General features: G+C 60.4%; 1 protein-coding gene across 1 annotated transcript; it reads left to right on the top strand.

Moving 5' to 3' along the window:
• The first annotated feature begins 359 nt into the window (after positions 1–359).
• LOC128898701 (electroneutral sodium bicarbonate exchanger 1-like) lies at positions 360–9,227 on the top strand. The gene is given in 20 exon segments (XM_054174636.1): positions 360–430; positions 645–805; positions 1,137–1,268; positions 1,437–1,541; positions 1,544–1,766; positions 2,127–2,214; positions 2,469–2,615; positions 2,782–2,873; positions 3,336–3,510; positions 3,654–3,787; positions 4,683–4,928; positions 5,030–5,135; positions 5,324–5,485; positions 6,114–6,227; positions 6,587–6,748; positions 7,080–7,331; positions 7,685–7,753; positions 8,295–8,468; positions 8,560–8,694; positions 9,099–9,227. Coding segments are annotated over 20 exon segments (2,862 nt in total). The 5' UTR covers positions 360–374.
• The last annotated feature ends 883 nt before the right edge of the window (positions 9,228–10,110 follow it).

A 10,110-nucleotide genomic window follows, 5' to 3' on the forward strand; every position in this document is an offset into this window, starting at 1 on the left:
TCAGGAGGGGCTGGCAAGGCAGTTCCATGCATAATGGACTGAGGCTCCTCTTCCTTAGAGGGATCCTGGCATTAAAAATGGCCCTGTGGGGAAGGGAAGCTGCCCACCCTGAGTCAGAGGTGGAAGAGATGCTGCTCCTGCTCCATGGCTGTGTGCAGGCCTGGGCAGAGGAGGAGTCCAGGGGAGAGGAGGCAGCCCAGCATCTGTGGCTGAACTGGTGCTCTCTTGACATGAGAGTGGGACAGAGCTGATTCAGGCAGGCTGAGAGCACAGAGCTTTGTCTTCTGCCCCCAGCCAGCCCATCCCAGCGGGTGCAGGCCATCCTTGGGAGCCAGGAGGACGAGCAGCACACTCCCCACAAACTCTTCTGCCAGATGGCTGAGATCTGCGTGGCAGAGGGTGAAGCTGCTGAGTGGAAGGATGCAGCAAGGTAAAGCCCTGCTGCTGGCAGCGGTGGGAGAGGAGCCCTGGGCCAGCAGCACTCAGAGCTCTCCTTTCCTCCCTGAGGGATGCAAAGCTCTCACAGCTGCTGCTGCTGCTGCCAGGAGCCTTCTTCTCTTGCTACCCCCCAGCTCTGTCAAAGGGCTGCCAAAGCTGGGGGCACTTTTCCCATCCCTGGGGCTGATCACATCCTGTGTCTGCAGGTGGTTCAAGTTCGAGGAGGACATGGAAGACGGTAGTGAATGCTGGAGCAAGCCCTACGTGAGCACACTGTCCCTGCGCAGCCTCTTGGAGCTGAGGAGCTTGATCAGCAGTGGCACAGTGCTGCTGGACATCGGTGCCAACAGCATGGAAGAGATTGCAGGTACCCTGCGTTCTGTGTCCCTCTGGCAAGAGCCCAACTCAGCTGCCTCTGCTGCCCTTCCCTCCCCAGTCAAACCCTGCCCCAAAGGCAGGCTCCTAGCCAGGAGTCCTGCTGTGGGTTTAAGCAGAGGCTGGGTGCCCAACCCTGGCACTGGGTTTTGCCTCCAGGGTGGGATCCTCTTGCAAGCAATTTGTGGGGTTAGAGAAGCGACTGCAGAGCATTCTCCAGCCAAAGAGAAGCAGGGGTCAGGGCTTGGCAGGTTGCTCTTAGAAACAGGGTTGGGACTGGGGGGTTCTGCTCTGATGGCTTCTTTCCCTCTGCCCCCCCCCAGATGCCATCCTGCACCAGCAGGGACAGAGCTCAGGGCTTGATGAGCAGGCACGGGCGAGAGTGCGAGAAGTGCTTCTGCTGCAGCATCACAACAAGGAGAGGAAGAGCTTCCTTGCCAGGGCTGTGGCCCGAGGTGAGCTGTTCTCCAGGGCAGCTGCTGAAGGCTTCTGCAGGGCTTGGGTCCCAGCAGGCTCATCCTGGCAGAGCAGTGGCAACCTGCCCACCTCTCCAAGTGCCTTTGTTTCCCTACCAGTGTCAGCACTCAGCCCTGAGCCTTCTGCAGACGCTGCTGTGGCTGAAGAAGGAAGGAAGCAGGAGAGCTCCACAAGGGCTTTAGGCAAGGTGAGAGCCCTGCAGCTTTCTTCTGCCTTCAGGGCCAGACTGGCTCTGGCAAGGTGGCCCCAGGGTGGGCTGCAGAGCGTCGAGGGCTTTGCTCTCGGGGCAGCTGCCTGAGGATTGCTTCTTGTGGCCAGGAGGAGCTGCGCTTGCTGAAGAGAATTCCCAGCGGGGCCGAAGCCTGCAGCCTGCTCGTAGGGGAGCTGGGGGCCCTTCAGCAGCCCCTGCTGGCCTTTGTCCGCCTGGCCCAGGCTGTGCTGCTCCCGGGGCCGACCCAAGTGCCCATCCCAACCAGGTCTGAGTGAGAAGCACACAGCTTTGCTTTCCCAAGAGCCCCACACCACGGCATCCAGCTCCACGCATCAGTGGGGCTGCCAAGGGAACAAGCCCGCCCCCCTCCCCCCCACCCCCCCACCTGCCCCCACCCCCCTTTTCTTTGTGTCTCCCTTCCCTGCTGGAGCTGTGATAGCCACCAGCCCATCTGAATGGCCCTTGGCCCCAGACTAAGTTTGGGATCGATGCTGATGAATTTCAGATTCATTGCCTGTGTGTCCCCACTGGAGCCAGACTCTGGGCTGGCAGCTCCTGGGGCTTTCCTTGGGTGCTCTTGGAGCAAGGACACCTTCTTCTTCCTCATCTTGCTTTTCTTGCCCAGGTTCCTGTTTGTTTTGCTGGGGCCAGCAGGAAAAGCCCAGCAGTCCCATGAGGTCGGCAGGGCCATGGCTACTCTGATGATTGATGAGGTACCACCAGATAAGGGAGCTCTGGGTCACCTCTGGCTTTAAGCAAAAGGCTGTGGGGTGCCACTGGGGATGGGGACCTTGTGCAGGAGATGATTGCACCTGCCACAGTGGACAGATGTTTGCTCTGGGGGAATGTTGCCTGCCCCCAGCAGGAATGGTGGGGAAGATTCCCCTGCATTCAGGCAGGAGCCGATTGCCCCGGAGAGGGCATCCAAGGGGGGCTGTCCTCTCAGCAGCTTGCCTCCTGCTGGCAGGTGTTTCAAGCGGTTGCCTATAAAGGCAAGAAGCCAGGGGACCTGCTGGCTGGCCTGGAAGAGTTCCTGGAGCAGGTGAAGGTCTTGCCAACAAGCCAGTGGGATCCCTCCATCCGAATCGAGCCCCCGGAAAAGGTCCCTCCCCAGGTGGGTGCTGCAGGGAGGGAGGCGTGAGGGGCATGGGCAGCGTGGCAGCACGGCTGGGGATGTGCTCAGGGGGCCAGGCTCTCCAGGTGCCCCTCTGCCAGTGCCAGAGCCAGAGCAGGAGCAATGCTCACAGGTGGGCATCTGTACCTTGCTCCCATTTTCCCAGGAGAAAAGGAAGGTGCCAGGAGCTGTGGGTGGCAGTGCTGCGCCCAGCGAGGCGGCGAGACACACTGAGCCTGAGCTGGAGCGGACAGGAAGGTGATGTGAGCTGCCCCTGGGTGGCCTTGGTTCTGCTGGCCTTGGAAACGGGAGCCTGCAGCTGCCCTTCTAGCAGGGCTCTGGCCTTAGCTGCTTTGGGGCAGGGGCTGCACAGCTCCACCTCCCTGCCCTGGGCCCGGCAGGGGGAGAGGTGGGCAGCTGGGCTCAGGCGCAGCGGCATTGCCCCTGCTTTGCTGGATTTGGGGTGGGGGCAGAGGGGTAGAGACCCCCAGGGAGAGCACTGCTGCTGCTCAGGGTCAGAGGGGAGGGGCTCTGGGCTCAGGCCTGCTTGTGCTGCAGGAGCTCTGGTGTGTGCCTCCCTTTCTCCTGGCTATAAAGCAGGCTCCAGCAGACCTGTGCTTTGCAGCCCTGCAAGTTGCCCTGAGCTTGTGGCTGCCCGTGTGCAGCAGAGAGCTGCACAGCCCCTCCCGCAGCACGCTCAGGCTCTGTTCTTCCCTCCAGGTTCTGCGGAGGTCTCCTCCAGGACGTGAAGCGCAAAGTGCCCCGGTTCTGGAGCGACTTTCGGGACGCCTTCAGCCTGCAGTGCCTGGCGTCCGTCCTCTTCCTCTACTGTGCCGGCATGTGCCCTGTCATCACCTTCGGCGGCCTGCTGGGGGAGGCGACCCAAGGCTACATAGTGAGCAGCTCTCTCTGCCGGCTTGCACGGGGAGGGCCCGCCCTCGGGCACAAGTCCCTGCTGCGCTCACCTGGCTTTGCTGGGGGGTTTTGCCTTGCCCTGGATGATCTCTTTAGTGCCTGCTGCCTCTCTCCCCCGCACAGAGTGCCGTGGAGTCCCTGATGGGTGCCTGCCTGTGCGGCGTGGTCTATTGCCTCTTTGCTGGGCAGCCTCTCACCATCCTCGGCAGCACCGGACACATCCTCGTCTTTGAGAAGATCATCTACCAGTTCTGCAAGTAAGGCTGGCTGCCACAGCCAGGGGCTGGCAGAGGCTGCAGCAGGAGACAGGGAGGAGGAAAAGATGCTTGGGCTTTGCTGTTCTGGGTGGCAGTTGTTAGGTTTCAGTTGGCCTCTGTGTCAGAGCTGGTGCAGGCTGCTGCTGCTTTAGTAGGTGGTGGTGCAGGGGCTCTGAAGGGTGGAGGAGAGGAGTTGTGGGGGGTCGGTTCGCAGCAGGTGACTGGGCACAAACCCAGCCAGTGCTGGTGTTAGGCCATGAGAGTGATGTGAGAGCACAGCACCTCCCACAGCCGGCGCCTGACCTCCACTAGCCCCCAGGGCCTTAACCCAACTGGTGATAGAATAGAATAGAATAGAATAGAATAGAATAGAATAGAATAGAATAGAATAGAATGAACCAGGTTGGAAGAGGCCTTCAAGATCATCGTGTCCAACCTATCATCCAACACCACCTAATCAACTAAACCGTGCAACCAAGCATCCTGTCAAGCCTCGCCCTGAACACCCCCAGTGACGGCGACCCCACCACCTCCTCGGGCAGCCCATTCCAATGGGCAATCACTCTCTCTGTGTAGAATTTCCTCCTAACCTCCAGCCTCAACCTCCCCTGGCGCAGCCTGAGACTGTGTCCTCTTGTTCTGGTACTGGTTGCCTGGGAGAAGAGATTAACCTCTGCCTGACTACAACCCCCGCTTCAGTCTTTGGCCTCTCCTCCCGCGGCTCCAGAGCCCAGGCTGTAGCCCCGAGGCTGTCTGTGGCACTTGATGGAGACTGCCTTCCCCCCACCCCCAGCCTGGCCACGCTCCTAAACTGCTCCCAGGTTTGCCCAGGGAAGGCAGAGCTGGCAGCCCCGTGCTGGCCTCTCCCCCTTCCCACCTGGCTTTGCTTCCCTAGGGAGCAGGCACTCTCCTACCTGTCCCTGCGGGCGTGCATCGGGCTCTGGACCACCTTCTTCTCCCTGGTGCTGGTGGTGACCGACGCCAGCTCCCTGGTGCGCTACATCACTCGCTTCACCAAGGACACCTACGCCTCCTTCATCTGCCTCATCTTCATCTACGAGGCTCTGGAGAAGCTGAGTCAGCTGCGAGTCACCTACCCTCTGCACATACCCATCGCCATCGACTCCCTCACCAACTACGGGTGAGTGCTGCCCTGCTAAAGGCCGCTGCCTCTGGCCAGGAGCTCAGGGCTGCCTCTCCTTTGCCTTTTCCTTACCCCTCTCCTGGCTTCTCTCCCGCCAGCTGCAAGTGTGTGGCACCAGCCCAGCCCAGCCTCGAAACCCTGCGTTTCTGGGAGAGCATCAAGCTGGACGTGCCTGGCATCGCCTGGCAAAACCTCACGGCGACTGTGAGTGCCCCGAGCCACTGCTTCCTCGTGCCGCCGCCAGGGGGCATCCCCCCGGTGCACAAGGCAGAGCCCTTCGGCTGGGAAGGGGCTGCCAAGCGTGCTGCTGCCAGATCCTCCTCACCCCCTCCTTACCCAGCGTGTCCTGGCCACACCTTCACCGCCTGTGTCCTGACTCTCTGTCTCTCCAGGAGTGCCGGCACTTGCGGGGAGAGTTCCGAGGCCCTGCCTGTGGGCCCCATGGCCCCTACGTGCCTAATGTCTTCTTGTGGTGCTGCATCCTCCTCTTCTGCACCTTTGCCCTGGCCAGCTTCCTGAAGAACCTGAGGAGCAGCCCTCTCTTCAGCACCAAAGTACCGACAGTCTCCACCTTCCTTTCCCCAAGCAGTCTCCACCACCACTTGCTCAAGCTGGGAAATGCCAAGCTGGAAGGCGAAGCTCTGCACCGCCTCGGATTCCCTCCGCTGCCTTCTGCGGATGCAAACTGCTCCCAGCATTTCCCACCTGCCCTGCCCCCTACCCCAGGGCCCCTTCTGTGTTCTTTCTTTTCTCTTGGGAGGGGGGAAATTGGGTCTTCCACAGTTAGCTTTGGTTTACACACACCCCCTCACACCCTCCCCCCCAGCCCCGTGCCTTGCCTGCTCGGGGGCAAAGTTGTTTCCAGCGCAGAGCTGCCCTAGAAAAAGCCCCAACTGCTCCCCCTGAGGCAGGAATGAGGCTGCAGAGCCTTATCCCATCGTGGCTGCAGTAGCAATCGATCTGTTAAAGGCTTGAATTCAAGCAGCCCTTTCCCACTTCATTCAGCTCTTCCCATGTCTGACCCTAGCTCTCACAGCCACGGTCTGGAAGCAAGGGATGAGGCTGCAAGTGCTCAGGGGGGATTTGCTGCCCCGGCCTTGCTGGTGTTGATGGCCCCAGCTTCTCATGCCACAGTGTGGCCCCGTTGGCAGTGCCCCCCTCAGCTCTGTTCTTCTCCCCTAGGTACACTCCCTCACCAGGGACTTTGCTCTTTTCCTCACCCTGGTCACCATGGTGCTGATCGACTCCCTGGTTGGGATCCCCTCGCCCAAGCTCCAGGTGCCCAGTGAGATCAAGGTAATGAGGCTGCTTGGCTTGGCACTGGCTTCAGCCCTCGGGGGTGCCACAAGGGAGGGGATGGCAGGGCAGGCTGGGGCTGAGCCTGCAGGACATGCTGGTGCTCTGCCCATCTCCTCTTGTGCCTCCAAGGCACGCGTTCTTTGTGCCAATGAGAAGCCAGCCCCTAAGCTGGGCACCTCCAGGAGAAGGATCTGCAGGTGCCTGCAGAGAGGCCACTGGCACTGCTGGAGCCCACCAGAGAGGGTGACCTGAAGCCAAGGCTGGGAGATGCTCTGCCTGAGGAGGAGAGAGGCAAAATGCAAGGCAGGGAAGTGTCTGGGCTGAGAGCTGCTGCTGAGGCCTGTGCTTTGTTGCAGCTGACCAGGGACGACCGCGGGTGGTTCATCAGCCCCCTAGGACCCAACCCTGTGTGGACAGTGTTCGCTGCGCTCATCCCAGCTCTGCTCTGCACCATCCTGATCTTCATGGACCAGCACAGCGCGGTTGCTGTCGTCAACAGGAAGGACCACAAGCTGAAGGTAAGAGGCTGCAAGAGATGAGCCCATCCCACCCCGCCCTGGGCTGCAGCCAGCATCAGGCTGGGTGGCAGGATGCTCTCCTGCAGCAGTGGTGCCCCAGGGAGCAAAGCACAGGGGAGCTGAGACGAGCAGTCTGCTGCAGCAGCACATGGAGCTGGGTGCAGGAGAGCAATGTGCTGTGCTTGTGAAGTGGTGGCAGCAGCTGAGGGAAGGGAGCCTTCTGCTGTGCTGCCAGGACCGGCTGAAGCAGGGGCAGAGTCTGACTTGTGAGGCTGCCCTTGCTCTTGTGCTGTGGGATGCTCTGCTCCTTCTTTCGCTGCCTTCCTTGCAGAAAGGACGTGGCTACCGCCTGGACCTCTTTGTGCTGTCTGTGCTGCTCGGGGTGTGCTCCCTGATGGGCCTGCCCTGGTTTGTGGTTGCCACTGTGCTGTCCATCACCCACGTGAACAGCCTCAAGGTGGAGTCTGCCGGCTCAGCTCCAGGAGAGCAGCCCAGGTGCCTGGGGGTGCGAGAGCAGAGAGTCACCGGCGTGATGGTCTTTGTGCTCATGGGCTGCTCCGTCTTCCTGACCTCGGTGTTAAAGGTGAGAGGGCAATGCAACCCCCGACCAGCACCGGCTTTGTGGCACTGAGACACACACATCCCAGCCTCTGCAGCCGCCGGGAGCTGTGGAGCGGAGGAGGAGGTGATCCCCGAGCCTGGGGCTTGAGCTGTGCCGGGAAGCAGCTTGGGCTTTGCTTTGCAGCCCTTCGGCCCCCAGCGGGGTGCGCTGGAGGCAAGCGAGCAGCGCCCAGCGCTTTGGGTTCCAGCTGTCTTTGAGGGCCAGCCCTGCTGGGGGTTCAGGCGGCCGTGGGCAGCGCCCGCAGCGCCCGCAGAGCAGGGTGGTGAGCCTGCCAGTGCCACGGCAGGCACAGACCGTTGCCTTCTCCTCCGCAGCTCATCCCCATGCCTGTGCTTTACGGCATCTTCCTCTACATGGCTGTGTCGTCGCTCCGAGGACTCGAGGTACCGCCTCAGCGGCAGCCTGCAGCACGGCTGCTCCCTGCTGCCGCCTCGGCCCGGCAGCAAGGCCAGCGCCGGGCCGCGGCAAAGTCTCTCTGCCAGCGCGCAGGGAAAGCATTGGGTGTGAGGGAGAGGTTGGTGGGGGCCCAGGAGATCTCTGGGGCTGGCAGCAGCAGTTCCTCGGCGTGCTCGGCTCAGGGGCTAGGGCAGGGCAGGGTTTGCTGAGGGGAAAAGGGGGGAATTCAGTGCCGAGGGAAGGCAGCTTCCACTGCTGCTGGCAGCGCTTGCAGGGGCGTTCAGTGGGCCAGGAAAGGTAGAGAAGAGAACAGCATGGAGGAAGGGCAGGTCGGTGGCAGCTCCCGTGGGCAAGCCGGTTGGTAGCTGGAGGGGAGGGAAAGTGGCTGCTGCCCCCAGGAGGAGCGTCCAGAGCAGGTTTCGGGCCGCCTCCTTTCAAGCAGCATGCTGCAAAGAGCCTCCAGGTGTCAGCAGGGCCAGAAAGCTTCTGCAGTGCTCAGCTGGCAGCTCTTGGCCTGTGCCTTTGCAGTTCTTCAAGCGCTTGCTGCTGGTTCTGATGTCAAGGAAGCACCAGCCGGACTACATCTACCTGCGGCACGTCCCCCTGCGCAAGGTGCACCTCTTCACCTTGACCCAGGTCCTCTGCCTCACCGTGCTCTGCCTCATCAAGATGTCCCCTGCTGCCATCATCTTCCCCCTGCTGGTAAGAGCTGCTGCTGCTCAGCAGGCCATGTCTGCAGGGAGATGGAAGGCTCAGCTCTGGCCTCACCCTATCTGCCCTCTTGTTTGTGAAGAATTTGGCTGTGGTCTTGGTGCGGAAGGCGATGGAGTTCTGCTTCTCCAAGCGGGAGCTCAGCTTGCTGGATGACCTTCTGCCAGAGAGGAGGAAGAAGGAGGAGAGTGCCAAACCCGAAGGCCAGCAAGAAGAGGTAAGGCCTGCTGGGTGCCCGGGGCTGGGCATCTCCCTCAGGCTGGGAGGTTGCCTCTTTCTAGCACAGCTTCTCCTGACATCTTGGGGGACCATCAGAACTCCGAGGGAACTGATCCTAAGGGCCTGGATCCCGCTTCAACCCCTTGAGTTAGCACTGAGCTTCCCCCTCGGAGAGCTTTCTCAGTCAGTCATTTCTCATCAAGATGATGATTGTCCTTTTGCCAGGACAGTGCTTTTAACCCTCCCCAGGTGCTGGCAGTGAGCTCTGCCCCCTGCTGCACTGCCAGCGGAAGCTGCCCCGGCTCAGCAGCAGAGGGCAGCGGGCAGTGATGTTCCTGGCTCTGGAGTTTCTCTCTGCTCCAAGCCAAGACAGACAGCTTGATTTGTCCCCTTTTATGGCAGGAATCCATGGAAGCTGCTGGTCCCAATCCAGTTCAGCTGGAGCTGGGGAAGACGGGCGACTTGGATCCCCCAGAGCAAAGCAGGGACAGGTAAAGCCCCAGCAAGGGCCAGGACCCTCAGCAGGATTAGCTGGCAGGTGTCTGGTGTGGTTTTCTCCACTTGTATCTTTGGGGTGGAGCATCCCATAGGAAGCAGCAGTCAGAGTGGTGGGACAATCAAATGTGTGGGCAAGGCTGCCCGAGGGGATGGCAGGGCTCTGACCCTGACCAGAACTCGTGGTGGACCCCAAAACTTGCATCATCAGGGACCTGACAGTAGCTGCAGAGCCTCATTCTGAAACAGGTGGAGCTGCAGGCAGGATCTGTGCCAGCTGTTGCTAAGCCCCAAGAAGAGCCACTCCATGGAGCTGTTGCTCTGCAGCTCTCAGGCTTGCCCCTCACAACTCCTCCTCCAGCCAAGCCTCCCATGCTTATGCTGGGCTTTGATTCTCCAGGTCCCCTGTTCCTCTTGCCAAGGCTGCTAATGCCCTTGGTGACCTCAGTTCCCCTCCCCAAGACTGCCATGGAAAACCTCTCTTGCAGGGCTGCTCCTGTTGTAATCCTTATCGAGGCTGAGAGGGTGGGAAGCACTGTGCAGAAGGCTGCCAGCACCCCCAGCAGCAGCAGGCTGAGTTCTGGGGAGAAAGAAGTCAAGAACTGCTCAGGAACGTGCGAAGCAGCTGGCAGGCCCCAAGCCCTTGAAGGACAGGAGTGAGAACGTGACAGGCACCAGCCCCGCACACAGTGCCCCCTGCACCTACTTTTGCTTCCAGACTCCATTGTTACAGACTCTGTTGTTAGGAAATCTGTAGTTGTAGACTCTGTTGTTCTAAACTATTGCTTATACACTCTCTTGTTATAAACTTTATTGTTATGAACTCTACTGCTTCCAGACTCCATTGTTACAGACTCTGTTGTTAGGAACTCTGTAGTTGTTGACTCTGTTGTTATAAAATATTGCTTATACACTCTCT

This window comes from Dryobates pubescens, chromosome 30 (genome assembly GCF_014839835.1).
Source record: "Dryobates pubescens isolate bDryPub1 chromosome 30, bDryPub1.pri, whole genome shotgun sequence".
NCBI lineage: Eukaryota > Metazoa > Chordata > Aves > Piciformes > Picidae > Dryobates > Dryobates pubescens.